At 39.5% G+C, this 15,431-nt stretch overlaps 1 protein-coding gene across 1 annotated transcript in view; it reads left to right on the forward strand.

Annotated features, from left to right (window-relative positions):
• Positions 1–15,431, forward strand: part of METAP1 (methionyl aminopeptidase 1) — a 68,815-nt gene that overhangs the window by 49,390 nt on the left and 3,994 nt on the right. The window contains exons 6-10 of the mRNA XM_007463793.1: positions 695–778; positions 3,680–3,818; positions 5,359–5,490; positions 9,007–9,150; positions 14,026–14,091. Coding sequence (XP_007463855.1) covers positions 695–778; positions 3,680–3,818; positions 5,359–5,490; positions 9,007–9,150; positions 14,026–14,091 — 565 coding nt within the window. The remainder of the gene's footprint in view (positions 1–694; positions 779–3,679; positions 3,819–5,358; positions 5,491–9,006; positions 9,151–14,025; positions 14,092–15,431) is intronic.

The raw sequence follows: 15,431 nt of genomic DNA on the forward strand, positions 1-15,431 counted from the left end.
GTAGTTATAACACATGAAGTCAATGATTTGCTCATTTATAAAGGTAGCAAATGTTACATAGTAAAACTGTGACTAGCCATATTTACTTTATTTTAAAATTTATTTACTTTTTGAAGTATAGTTGATTTACAATGTTGTGTTAATTTCTGCTGTACAGCAAAGTGACTCAGTTATACATACATTCCTTTTTATATTCTTTTCCATTATGGTTTATTCCAGGATATTGAATATAGTTCCCTGTGCTGTACAGTAGGACCTTGTTGTTTATCCATTCTACATGTAATAGTTATTTTCTGTGGTTCTTTGAGGAAAATCATTCATCTATTCTTTTATTTCCCTCCCTTCCCTTCCCCATTGTAGAATTGTGAAAAGCCTCAAACTTCATCAGTTCATTATTGTTTAGATTACTTAGGATGTACATTTTCACATAGAAGTCAGTCAGACGTACTTATTAAGCTATTTTCTAGTTAGCCCAATTTTATTTATGTTTACACACACATGCATACACTTTTATTAATGGGTGTTAGAAATACATACAAATGGTTGTAAAATTAAAATTCAGGATTATAATATGCAAGGTGAGGTTCGTCTTATCAATATCCTACAAAATCTAAGTTAGTCCAAAGGGTACAGATTTCTATTTCTATTTCTATTTCATTTCTTCTTGAATGTATGAAGTGTTCCTCTTTTACAGCTTGCCAGAGAAGTACTGGACATTGCTGCTGATATGATTAAACCAGGTGTAACTACTGAAGAAATAGATCATGCTGTACACTTAGTAAGAATTTTAATTTTATGCTTTGAAAAAAATTTTCATACTGTTAGATGTTTTAGATTTCTAAAAATTAAGTAAACCTAAGTTCTGAATATCTACACTTGGCTAATTTGAAAGCAAAGTTTTCACTTTGTTTCAAATATAGAAAGTATTCAACAGTCATTATTCCCATCTTTAAGTATCTGTGATCTTGGGGTCTGAGGTAAGCTTGAAATATCTTGTTTCTGAAACCTCACATTTCATAACATTTTAGTTTAGCTTTTATAAGATGATTAGCTTTATTAGTGCTTTAAGTAAATCACACTACCACGTGCATCAAATATTTTGAAATAAAAAAGAATATAACTTCTGAAACTAGATTAGTAGGAAAAAATCTTCCTTTTTATATCTGTAATAACAAGGCCACAAACAGACCAGATACATGTTTGTAGTAAATATGGTATAGGTATACTTTTAAAATAATGATTGCTTATCCACCAAAGAGAGACCTTAAAACCCTTTAGTAAATAAATATTCATGATCATAAAAAAAAAACCAAAAAAAAATACCCTACAGTAGATGAGTACACATATTGATACGATTAGGTTGTTCACAGTAGAAGAGCAATAATTAGTTAATAAATCACATGGAAAACTAATTAAACCTGCTCTGGTAATCAAACAAGTGCAAATCATAAAGACCTACTAAATTAGTAAGTATTTTAAAGACGTTTATGTCCATTGCCTACGGGAAGATGGTGAAATTGGTACTCCTTTGCATGGTGGCGGTGTTGTAACTTGGAACTATCCCTTTGGAAGGAAATTTGACAATATGTCTTGAGCTATAAAAATGTTTACAACATTTTTTTATTTGGAATTTTATAAATCCTGATTTTTGGGTATTGTTCCATGTTATAAAGTACAGTTGACCCTTGAACAACACAGGTTTGAACTTCATGGATCTTTTTTTTTTCTTTAGTATTTATTTATTTATTTGGTTGCACCAGGTCTTAGTTGCAGTGGGCTCCTTAGTTGCAGCTCCAGGGCTCCTTAGTTGCTGCTCACCAGCTCCTTAGTTGTGGCAGGTGAGCTCCTTAGTTGTGGCATGCATGTGGTATCTAGTTCCCTGACCAGGGATTGAACCTGGGCCCCCTGCATTGGGAACGCAGAGTCTTACCCAGTGCGCCACCAGGGAAGTCCCTGCATGGATCTTCTCACGTGTGAATTTTTTTCAATAAATATATATATCTACTGTAAATGTATTTTCTCTTCCTTTCGATTTTTAAAAAAAATTTAATTAAAAAAAATTCTTTGGCCTCACCACGTGGCATTCTTTTTTTCTTATGATTTTTAGAATAGTATTTTCTTTTCTCTAGCTTACTTTATTGTAAGAGTACAGTATATAATACAAAGAATTATATAATATAAAGAATACAGTTTATAACACATACAAAATATGTGTTAAACTGTCTGTTATTGTAAGGTCAACAGTAGGGTATTAGTAAAGTTTTGGGGGAGTCAAGTTATATGTGGAATTTGGACTGTGCAGGGGGTCAGTGCCCCTCCCCCTCCCCCACCCCCTGTGGCCCCAGGTTGTTCAAGTGACAGCTGTATGTGGTATGCATTAATAGCAGTTTGAATGCTTCCTATAGGCCAGGTGCTCTTTTACGTGCTTCTTTTATTAACTCATTTAATTTCCCCAGCAACTCAATGAGATAGATGCTACTGTCATCTCCATCTTATAGATAAGGAAACAGGCAGAGAGAGGTTAAGTTGCCCAGGGTTACACAACTTGTAAGTAATGGAGTTGGCATTTTCAGTCAACGCAATCTGCTTCTGTGTGCTCTTAACTAGTATTTATACTGCTGTAAGAAATACAGAAGCATATCGTTAAATGTAAGGAAAAATGATAGGCATGTGGTTATTGATCATAATTTTTTGTTATTGAGGAAACTAATATAAATTTTCAATAATAGAATTGCCAATAAAATTATAATACATTCCACAAATTGTATTTTAGGCAACTATTTTCTCGTCATTCTTTTTTGTTTTTGCTGTATGCGGGCCTCTCACTGCTGTGGCCTCCCCCGTTGCGGAGCGCAGGCTCCGGACGCACAGGCTCAGCGGCCATGGCTCACGGGCCCAGCCGCTCCGTGGCATGTGGGATCTTCCCGGACCGGGGCACAAACCCATGTCCCCTGCATCGGCAGGCGGACTCTCAACCACTGCGCCACCAGGGAAGCCCTAGGCAACTATTTTAAAATTATTTGTATGAAGACTGTGGCAGTGTGGAAAGAGAAATTATGTATGCTATGACTACCACTGTATAAAAACATCCAAGTAAAATAAGACTTATTTATGGGGAACCAGATCATTTTCTTAGAGGTTCTTTTGTTGTTCCACTTGAATGTAGTGGTTAAAATGTCTCAGGGAATACTTTACCATCTCTTATTATTACTAGTATTTATTTTTATTTTTATTACTTTTATTTTATTATTAGGGATAGAGGCTTGTTTCTATATAAGAAATTATAATTACATTAAATGTGCACATTAATTTAAAATTTTAAATTTAAATAATATGTTTTTAATAAGGAGTAGGTAATTCTAAAATGAAATCTTCATATAGTGACATCTGTATATGTTTGTAAATATTTGAAATATGTGAATTTTCTTTTTCTTTGCGATTATCAAGTAAACTGGTTTGCCTGTGGTCTGACTTACAAACCCTACTATTTATCTACTGTTTAAGGTAATAGCTACTAGTACTTCTACAATAAAATCTTCAATAAGTTCTTCATTAGGAGCATTCGTACAACAAAATTTTCCACATTTTTCACATTTTAAAATATGATTAATTGTATACAGATTAACTTTTTCTTTTGCAAATTCCAGATTATTCTCTCCATATTTTTAATTTATTATAGGCGTGCATTGCAAGAAATTGCTACCCTTCTCCCCTGAATTATTATAATTTCCCAAAGTCTTGTTGTACTTCAGTGAATGAAGTGATCTGCCATGGAATTCCAGACAGACGGCCCTTGCAAGAAGGTGATATTGTTAATGGTAAGAAATAAGTGTGACTCTTGTCACTGTTAGCAAAGAAACAGCAAGGCTTTGGGAGTCTAATAGTGACTTGCATTTTCTTCACTTGCTTCCCGTCTTTTACTTTTTTTCATATTTACAACTTAAAACAAATTGAAAATCTCTGGAAACCTATTTTATGGTTTTAAGATGTTTAACTGCTTTCAAGGTGCTTCTAGTATGATGTGCTTTGATACAGGTTCTTCAATGCAGATGATCGTTATGTGATTGGTAAATAGGGGAAAGATGTCAGTGAAGTGTGGAAGTAATGTTGATTCAAGTGGGATTTTTTTTGTCTTATTCCTTTTAGTCCACTATTGGTTTTGAAGAAATCAGGGCAGGCTTTCTTACAGATAAAGAGAAATCATTAGTAATATATGAAGCTCTTAAGAAAAAAAGCTAAAAATTCTGCAGAAGTATTGTCCTTGATGTAAGAAGTTCAGAAAGTGGCTTTAGGGACCACTGTGTTAAGCTATTTTGGGAAACTCCAAGTGCAGAGAAAGAAGCTGCAAAAAACATTTTCCTCTGTGATTGAGAAAATGTTGTTGAATTAGGCTCCCCGCGATGGTATTTTTAATATTGATGAACTTGGTCTCTTTAGTAATCAGATATCTTCAAGGATCTATATATCAAACAAGGAAGCCTGAGCCCAGGTGTTAAAGGCTACAGAGAATGGACCAACTGTGATGCTGGCTGTGAATGGTAGTGGGGACTTGACCAACACTGTTTTTATATGAATTGTTTTTCTTCAGTTAGAGTTTATAAAGTTTATAAAGTTCCATAAGTTTTGAGGGGTCTGCCCAATGCTGTTTTTCATATATAAGCCTTATTATTTTATTACACACATAATGTGTGATGTTTTTCAGGAACGTGAGTGTTGTGCTAGAGCCAACACACCTATATTGTGATATTTTAAGTGGATTGAAAATTTATGGTTTAAGAATACTCACTTAATGTGCTCCGTAGGATACTTTTAGTGTAGTTTAGTGGTGTAGTGGTAATCTGTATTTTTAAACATGGGAATAGTCACAAATCAGTGAAAGGCAAATGAGTCTTTGAAAAATAAGTGTAGGATAGTGTAAATGTTTCTATTTATTGATTCACTAGGACGAGGAAAAAGTCATTAAAGATAACGAATGAAAGCAGTATTTCCTGTTTAATGTCAAAACGTGGAAAAGTCCTTCATTTAATGTTCTTAACTTGGGTCATTGATCTTGCATGAATGTATCCGGGGATACATTTTTCTTCTGCCGTAAACGATCTAACCACTGCTCTAAGAGTATTAAAGCCCACCGTCTGGCTTGTGCTGCGAGACCACGGACCTGTTTTCCACAGTGAGTTCAGTTGCATTACAGACAAGAAGTGTCTCTTGGGCATTAAGTATGTATTCATTGGTGTCATTTGTGAATGCAGAAGTTATCTTTCTCATTAAGCTGCTTGATTCTGTCATGTTGGCGAAAGTTAACTTCAGTTTTGAGATAAAAAACAAGTGTGGTCTTTATGTTTGCAAATTCTTTTGCAGTGGACATCACTCTTTATCGCAATGGTTATCATGGGGACCTGAATGAGACGTTTTTTGTTGGAGACGTGGATGAGGGAGCTCGGAAACTGGTTCAGACCACGTATGAGTGCCTGATGCAAGCCATTGATGCAGGTCAGGCTCAGTGCTGGGCACCCGCTGGAGCTACTGTGTGGTGTGGGCCTTGAGTGACCTCTCACTATACTGTGCACACGTTATCCCTCCCAGCTGTGCCTCTACCCTACCTGAGTTAGCTTTGGGTTTGGCAGTAGTACATTTAAGGATGATTTGGGAATCCCTTGATGAGGATGGACTGGACTATTGCTCATTCCTTTGACTCTTCTATGATTTATCTTCCTTTTCTCTGGCTGATAAATGAGGAGGAATGCGTGGTTACTTTTTTTTTTTTATGTCTTTATTGGAATATAATTGCTTTACAATGTTGTGTTAGTTTCTGTTGTAAAACAAAGTGAATCAGCTATACATATACGTATATCCCTGTATCCCCTCCCTCTTGCGTCTCCCTCCCACCGTCCCTATCCCACCCCTCTAGGTGGTCACAAAGCACCGAGCTGATCTCCCTGTGCTATGCAGCTGCTTCCCAGTAGCTATCTGTTTTACATTTGGTAGTGTATATATGTCAGTGCTACTCTCTTACTTCGTCCCAGGTTCCTTTCCCCCTTCCTGTGTCCTCAAGTCTATTCTCTATGTCTGCATCTTTATTCCTGTCCTGCCCCTAGGTTCATCAGAACCATTTTTTTTAGATTCCATATATATGTGTTAATGTACAGTATTTGTTTTTCTCTTTCTGACTTGTGGATACTTCTTGAGTGCAACTTTTCTCCTACTTTTTAATTATTTTGTGAAAGCGTGTGTTAGATTATAGGAGAAAAATGAGTGATCTTCTTTTATGCTTGCCTCTCCTTTTTTGTTTTTTAATCTCTTCTCCAGAGGTGTCCACTTTTAAAAAAAAAATAAATTTACTTATTTTTGGCTGCGTTGGGTCTTTGTTGCTGCGTGCAGGCTTTCTCTAGCTGCGGTGAGTGGGGGCTACTCTTCGTTGCAGTGTGCGGGCTTCTCATTGTGGTGGCTTCTTTTGTTGCGGAGCACGGGCTCTAGGCACACGGGCTCAGTAGTTGTGGCTTGCAGGCTGTAGAGTGCAGGCTCAGTAGTTGTGGTGCACGGGCCTAGTTGCTCTGCGTCATGTGGGATCTTCCCGGACCAGGGCTTGAACACGTGTCCCCTGCATTGGCAGGTGGATTCTTAACCTCTGCACCACCAGGGAAGTCCCCAGAGGTGTCCACCTTTAACATTTAGGTTTTTTTCTCAGCAGTACGTTAATACACACATAGAAACACACATAACTGTATGTATGTGTTTAGTTAGGTTAAATGGAATCATAAGATTTGCGGTATTCTATAATTTGGTACTTTTCAACCAGTAATATCGTAGAGGTCTTTCCATATTAGAATACGTACGTACCTGTATGCATAGATCTCCATTTTTTTTAATGGCTATATATTATATTCCACAGTATAAAAATTTCTACAGCTATTCCCCTACTGGATTTTGGTGTTTTCCATATATCTTGCTATTGCAGTGAATAATATCTTTGGGTAGAGGTGTATTTCTGTGGGATTTTTCACATACAACAGTTCATCCAGGTTTTTTAAAATTTATGCCATATCTTGTGAGGAAAGAGAAGGAGAGTCTTGTTGCAAATGTTAACAGACTATTACAAAGGACAGTTTGAGGGCAAATAACTTTTCAGTTAAAATCCACAGCATTTCAACCTTATTGTTCAGTGTGTTATCCACTCCCCCACCCCCTGTTAAATAAATCTAATATATCATCAACAATGTATTGGACAGGACAGGGTTCTTAGGCAAAAATATAGGATATGATGCAATTTTTACTAATTTAATGAAGTCAGAGGAATGAAAAATGAAAGCATGTGATTATTTTTATATATCGATATGTGAGATATTCTTTTCCTCATTTTTCACTGTTGATTATATTTAAAAACTTTGATATTCTCTGTGGTATTGTGAGATGAGGACTTCAATATTTAGTTTCTCATTTTGGAAGCTTTAAATCATTTTTAGGGTTTCTGTGTTCAATGTTTATGTCCCTTTTGCTTCTCTATGAGTTGATTGAAATAACCAGACAGCTGGAATGTTGTTTTACAGTGACATAGAAATAAAAGTTGCTAAGAAACTACAAGAAACCAAAGTCTTCATTAACAGTAGACAGGAAAGAATAGAAGTTGCTTCATCTCTGAAAGTGCTATTAACACTTTTGTATGTATCATTCCTGCCTCTTGTTTTCCAATAATTTGGCTGCCCACCCTGGTGCAGAGCACTAGAGAGCTTGACCAACTATGAAATTAGCCTTCTAGAATAGGGCTTCTCAGTCTACATGCTAATGGCATTTTGAGTCTTACTTCTTTGCTGTGGGAGCCTGTCCTGTGTACTGTAGGATGCTTAGCAGCATTCCTGGTCTCTACCCACTAGAGGCCATTTGCACCAACACTCCTCGTTGTGACAACCAGAAATGTCTCCAGATATTATGAAGTGTACTTCCCTGGGACCAGAATTCCCTCTGGCTTGAGAATTAGGGGAGAAGTCTCCTCTCTCACCCTCCGTCATTGTTGTTGAACAGTTTCTTGTGTGTTGTGCACCATGGTTAAAATTTTCCTTTCCTCCCTGCTGACTGGGGCTGATAGGATGGCTTGGATGGGAATGCAAGAAAATCATTATGCAAGTCAGCATGTTCCTCAAAAATCATTAACCTCCCACCCCCCAAAAAAAGTCAAGCTGGAACATGTGGTTAAGAGCAAGTAAATGGTATGAAAATGATGCGTTGAGCCGTTCACCTGGAAATTTGATTGACTGGAGAGGATATGTTGTGCCTGCGCCTCAGGTTGGAGATGAGAGAGGCACAGTAGGGGACTGTAGGGCGTGGGAGGACCCCCAGAACCGTGGCCGGGTTCCCTAGGAGTCTCCATGCTAGGAGAGCTGTAGCAACAATAAGAACCGCTTCTTTGGGTTTTTATTTAAACAGTGGTAAAAGTCATAAAAATTAAACGGGGCTGGAAGTATACAGTGAGAAGTACCTTTCTACATCCTACTCCTAAGACCTTCTGCAGAGGCAACTGTGAATAATTTGAGAACCACTTTTATGGGGATAAAGAAGCCCAGGGGAAGTAATTCTTTGAGAAATTGACCAGACTGAAACTGAGGACAAGTCAAGTTCCTTTTTGGACATTCCTTTTTCTCCTGTTGCTCTTCCCTCTCCTATCTCTTCTGCTCGCTTTAATGGAAAGCACACTGACCTTAGGGAAGGCAAGGAAGAGAAGTGTGTGTTCCATTCTCTTGTTTATTCAGAGAGCAAGCGGTGCCTCTCCCAACCCCTTACTGCTGCACACGCCCTCTTCTGCAGCAAAGGAGGAAACCCAGGTGCTGCTGGCTTGGATCTCAGCTTTGCCGTTTCCTGGCAGTATAGCCTCTTTGTGCTTCGGTTTCCTCATCTTGAAAGTCTCGGAATGTAGGTGTGTAAAGCCTTCAGAAAGGTTCCTGGCATAGACAGTAATTGCTTAGTAATTATTAGTTTTTCGTTCTCTTTGTCATGAGTCTTCTCTTTTCCTTTCAGTGAAACCTGGTGTTCGATACAGGGAATTGGGAAACATTATTCAGAAGCATGCCCAAGCAAATGGATTTTCAGTTGTTCGAAGCTATTGTGGGCATGGAATCCACAAGCTTTTTCATACGGCCCCCAATGTACCCCACTATGCCAGTAAGTACTGTCCAAAGATATGGTATTTGCTAACTATTTATTCAACAAATATTCAAACATTTAACAGGACCTACTATTTTGTATTTATTAGAGTAATCTATTAGCTGTTATAAATAGACCCGCCAAAATGTAAACATAAGGCACATAACAGTCCACAGCATATGTGTTTGATCAGTCTGGGGGGGTGGGGTGGGACAGTTATTCTCTGACCCAGGCTCTTGTCACTTTCAACCTATAGCTTTCAAGGTCACTTTGGGGGTTCCCCTCCTAGTCATACAGATATTGGGGATGAGGGGAGAAGCATGGAGGGGTATGCTTGGGAGGTTTTAATGGGCCAGCCTGAACTTGGCATAAATCACTTACATTTACTTTTCATTGGCAGGAATTCAGTCACATGGCTACACTAACTGCAAGGGAGGTGGGGAAATGTAATCCAGCGGAGTACTCGGGAAGAAAAGGAGACTAGTAATTTTGGTGAACAGCCAATACTTTCTGCCACATGTATTCTGATTCCTTAAATGAAATTGGTTCAGCTGGGTTTGATTTGAGTTCTCAGTACATGTCAGCTACTGTATTCTTTGTTGGTATAGAGGGGAATCGACAAAGTACCTTTTCTCGGGCTTCTCTGGTGGCGCAGTGGTTGAGAGTCCGCCTGCCGTTGCAGGGGACACAGGTTCATGCCCCAGTCCGGGAAGATCCCACATGCCGTGAAGTGGCTGGGCCCGTGAGCCATGGCCGCTGAGCCTGCACGTCCGGAGCCTGTGCTCTGCAGCGGGAGAGGTCCGCGTACCGCAAAAAAAAAAAAAGTACCTTTTCTCAAATTGAGTGCTGTCTGATAGATTAACAAAGGAAGTTTTGGGCAATTCATGTTTTACAGAAACCTTTCTCTTGGAGAGTTAACACATGCAGAGGTGAGTCTGTTGTTTAGTGCTAGAAAGGAAAACCGTCCACAGTAAGTGACCCAAGAAGGAATTTATCAAATATGTAGGAGCCACTGCTATGTAGACACTTTCATGTACTTCCTTGTGCTTACGTTTTTCCTCATATGCACAATAGCAGGGAATGGTACCTACCCTAGAAATGTTACCAGGATTAATTGAGATAATGCATGTTAACTTTTAGAGTGATGATAATGATGATGGTGATGATATACATTATCTCATTTGATCATCACAACTCTATGAATAATTTCTTAGCCCCATTTTTTTTTTTTTTTTTTGCGGTGCGCGGGCCTCTCACTGTTGTGGCCTCTCCCGTTGCGGAGCCCAGGCTCCGGACGTGCAGGCTCAGCGGCCATGGCTCACGGGCCCAGCCGCTCCGCGGCATTTGGGATCTTCCCAGACCGGGGCATGAACCCGTGTCCCCTGCATCGGCAGGCAGACGCTCAACCACTGTGCCACCAGGGAAGCCCTCTTAGCCCTATTTTTAAAAAGCAGATTCTGTGTTTAGGGAAGTAATGTATTTATTCAAGTCCACACAAACTAGTAAATAAACGTCAGGTGTAGGATTGGTACCTAGGTTCTGTCTGGCTTTCTAGAGTCAGTCTTCCCCGTGCTGCCTAGGAAGGACTGAAGCAGTTTGGCGCTGGGTCTTGTGGGAGAAATAAAGATTGAGATTTTGGTTTGCTGGAGAGATGAGGAAGGGTGTTCCAGGCGGTGGGGAAGCATGAATAGGTGCTTCAAGTTGAGACTGAACAGAGACAAGGTAAGCTTGGGCTGAGAATTATGTGTTAAGGACTAGAAATGGGCAGTGCCAGATCGAGGATATTTGACTTCATTTTAGGGATCTGTAGAACATTTTTTTGGCAGAAAAATGGCAAGGTGAAATTGCCATTTGGGGAAGAAAATTTAGCAGTGGTGTCTAGAATGTATTGCCAGTGTGAGTTAGCCAGGCTTGTCAGCCTGATGCACAGTTGTCATAATCCAGATGTGAGGTGGTAAAATCTAAGACGTCAGTAGTTGTGAAGAGAAAGGGAAATGAGTGAGAAACGTCTCAACAGGAGAAGCTAGAGAAGTCACTTAAGGCACAGCATTTGACATAAATCAATAAGCATTTATTAGCAGACCACATAGTCCTTTTTATTTCAGCTGGAATTGTGCTTGAAATAAAAGCTAGCAATAGAAAATAGATAGCCAACTTCATTCCTTCCTGTTAAGCCCTGTGATCACCTGATGTGCATTGCCTTTAACAGAATGGAAGTAGCTATTCTGATGACACTGGCGTGTGCCACACGTGTACGTGTGTGTGTTTTGTGTGTGGAACAAGAGTGTGCAAGGGAGGGAATGAAAAAAGCACCCTTACTTGCAGAGGTAACAAACTTAGGTTTAGGTATGGACTAGATAGAGACTTTCTATCTGTCTATGTCTATTAATTTTTATTGGAGTAGAGTTGATTTACATTGTTGTGTTTCTGCTGTACAGGAAAGTGAATCAGTTATACATATACATATATTCACTCTTCTTTAGATTCTTTTCCCATATAGGCCATTACAGAGTATTGAGTAGAGTTCCTGTGCTATTCAGTAGACTCTTAGGAGTTATCTATTTTATATCAATACACAGTAGTGTGCATATGTCATAAAGAGAGATTTTATTGAAGGAAATAGAATTTATGGGAGACGGAGATACAGGTCAGTGATGATGGTGTCAGCAAAATACCATACCACCCATACACAAGAGATGGCACTCGAGTTTCATGTTAAACTCTTTAATTAGAAATAAAAATTCTGAAAAAAGAAACAGGGACCCAGGTATACTTCATTTCATCCAACTGATATGTTTTTGAAAAGTCAAGTGTTAATCGGGTTTAGATAAAACAAAATATGTGTGGTCCCTTTAGGGATGTGTTAAAGGAAGCTGCTGAGAGAGTCTCTGTACTGCAGAGGCCTTTTGAAACGTAAACGATCCCTGCTTTGGCTTGTAACTTCGTATTCCTAAGCACCTGAGCACGGAACCAGGAAATTGTTGTGTAACTTCCCTCCACCTCCTTCCCGTGTAAGAGAAGTCCTTGTTAGATGAGAGTTTAGTGTGCTTCTTTGTCATTATGGTTCGGAAGTAAAGGTGATACTACCCTATCTTTAGAATATATATCACGGTAATTCTGGGAGGCAGACGGTAGAGCAGGTACACACTTTTGTAAAAGCACTCAGCAGTAGTATCTGCTGTAGTGTAGTCGCTAGATGATGTTATGTTTGAGTGAGCCTTGTTGAGAAGCTGAAACCATGAGTCAAGGTTAGCTGGGAGTTGTAACTTCTACAACAATGAATCAATGGCAGAAACAGGAGTGGAACTTGGATTCTCTGTATTGCGCTGTCCAGTGTATATGAGGCACATATGTAAATATTAAGATTTCTAGTGGTCATATTGAAAAAGTAAAAAGAGACAGATGGAGTTAATTTTATATTTTATTTAATCCATTACATTAAAAATATTAGCATTTCAACATTTAATCAGTGTAAAAAAAACATTGCGATACATTACATGCTTTTTTTGCCTTTGAAATCGGCATATTTTTTACATGTACATTCTGATTTGCCATTTTTTAAGTGCCTAGCTTCATGCACCCAGTTGCTGCCTTACTGGACAGCACAGCTATCAATTCCTTTATCCTTTTTTCTTTCCATGACACCACACTGACTCTCTTTGACATTTTCTGTTTGATATCCCCAAGGGAATATGACCAAGTCTATGTATGTAGTAAATTGCATGTCATTTGGAGAGAAAGTTCATGAAATTAGAAATAAAAAGTAAAGATTATTTTTGCCCCTCAGAGTTTTATAATAATTTAGAAACTCCTGATTCGGAATCTGTAGAATAAATGTATTTTGGCAATACCTGAGATAGCGGAAAGCAGCGTGATAGCTATTAACAAGGAAGGGCGTGCAGGAGTGTAAACGTGCGGGTGAGGTTAGGCCATACCTAGACAGAGCAGCTTGAGCAGGGTTGCCATCCGGAAGAACCGCAGCCTTACACAGAAAACCCCTGAAAGCTGGTGCTTTCGCCACCTGGTGGTCAGGCAGCTCAAGTGCAGTCACCTGTGTACCGATGCTCTTACCAGTTTTTGGTTTTTATTGACAGTTTGAACTTTAAACTGGTTCTCCATTTTCGTCTGAGATTGTCTAAAAAGGCCTATATCCCGTTTAAAATTTTTGGCCTTTTTGGGGGAGATGACACGCCTGGGCACTGAGAGTTGAGTTTCTCACAATGATCCTGAAAAATACTTTTGTATTGGTGAACTTGGACAAAAAGTCTTTGGAGGGAGAAATGGAATTTTTGTTTCCAATAGAAAGGAATAATCGTGTCAGCATTAAAGAAAAGTAGGTTAGTGTGCGGGGCTTTGTTCCCCTCCGAAGATAAGACAATTTACAAAACTTTTTAAAAATGGTGCAGTGGTTTCTCTGGGCTGTGCCCCCATCTCCACCTGCATCCACACCCCTACACGCACCCAAGAGGTAGGAGGCTTCTGGTGGAATTCGAAATGTCTTCTTCTTTAAAACGTCATCCCTCCACGAGTGTGGCGCTTTGCTTGGTTGCATGGTTGCAATTCTAACCCTGCTATAACATAAATGGGGGCACCTTTCCTTTTATAGAAGTGATAACCACATCTGAGATCCAGCCTAGGGCATCTCTATATTTTCCTAGAGAAGACGTAAACAAAATGAAATATGCCTAGGACAGTATCTGCCCCAGAGTAGGTGGTTTTCAGTAAAATCCCTGTTTGTTGAATGATCTGCTTTAAGAAAGGGGAATCAGGAGAGGAGGAAGTCATTAAGAATCACTCATGGGAATATAAGTTGTGTACTTTTCCCAGGGAGCTGCTTAACAATATGCTGTAGGTTTTTTTGCTGTGTTCTGAAATTTTTTTCTTTAATTTCAGAAAATAAAGCAGTTGGAGTGATGAAGGCCGGCCACGTATTTACAATTGAGCCAATGATTTGTGAAGGTGAGAAAAAAGGGATGCTGTAACATTCTTTAATTGAATTTTTATTTACTTTTGGTACTCATGATCAGATTAGTAGTCTGCTCTACTTTCTTTTTGCTTCATTTCCACTCCCCGTCCTATCTCTAACTTGATTCAGTATCATGTTAGAGAACTGAAAATTGTAAGGGTTAGCAAGAAAGCAGTACCTTCTCCACGGTAATTTGCCTGCTGTCAGTAGATGCTGAGATACTTGAATCCTGGTCCCTTTTCATAAAGATCCTGTCAAAGGGTGCATTGTAATAATTAGGTGCCTCCATCAAGCCTGTGTAGAAATTCTTGCTTGTCTTGATGGGGGTGAGGAAGAGGAGGAAAAAAGAAGTTAGAGCTATTTGGTTTTCTTTTGTCTTTTTGTTTTTAAAATTAATTAATTAATTTTTATTTATTTATTATTTGGCTGCATTGGGTCTTTGTTGTGGTGAGTGGGCTTCTCATTGTGGTGGCTTCTCTTGTTGCAGAGCATGGGCTCTAGGCGTGCAGGCTCAGTAGTTGTGGCTCACAGGCTTAGCTGCTCCGGGGCATGTGGGATCTTCCCGGGCCAGGGTTCAAACCCGTGTCCCCTGCATTGGCAGGCGGATTCTTAACCACTGCACCACCAGGGAAGTCCGAGCTATTCGTTTTGCGGCAGTTATAATTTAATTCTCCACAACTTATGTGGTAGGTGCTATCCCCATTATACAGGAGAGCAAACTGATTTTTGAAGAGGTTAAGTAACTTGCCCAAAGTCACTTAGCTAGTTATGTGGCAGAATTTGTGGGACTCTAAACTCATGAGCCATTCTGCCGCTTGAGGGTCTGCACTCATATCGTCAGATGGTGTCATACAACTACTGTGGAAAAAGCACAGCATAGACATGCTTAGCACTGGCAGTTTTATGTCCTCGCTGTTGTTGGTCACTGTGACAGGCACATGGCAGTGATGGTTGGTGTCATGATTGGAGCCCCCCACTGAGGCTGTCAGTAATAACTGGGGCCTCCTTCTTGAGGCCTTCACCTTTGCTTTCTGCCAGTTCTTCACTGGGATTAGGGGATGCAGAGTGGGGCAACAGTAGTAGGGCTCTTGTGTCCTGGTCCCTGTGTTAAAGGATGTGTCCCTTTGGGATCCTTCCAGTCTTTTTTATAACCTAATCTTTGGAGTGATATCCCATCACTTCTACCAGATTTTCTTCCTTAGAAGTGAGTCACTAAATCCAGCCCACACTCAAGGGGAGAGGAGCATTGGAGGTTGTTTTAGAGGCTGGCCTCTTAACCTGGTCCTTTGTTCCCTTTTCTGTAAAATGGAAGTTACAGTCTTTATCCTGCTGA

The sequence above is a fragment of the Lipotes vexillifer genome, unplaced genomic scaffold (genome assembly GCF_000442215.2).
Source record: "Lipotes vexillifer unplaced genomic scaffold, Lipotes_vexillifer_v1.1 scaffold49, whole genome shotgun sequence".
Lineage (NCBI taxonomy): Eukaryota > Metazoa > Chordata > Mammalia > Artiodactyla > Lipotidae > Lipotes > Lipotes vexillifer.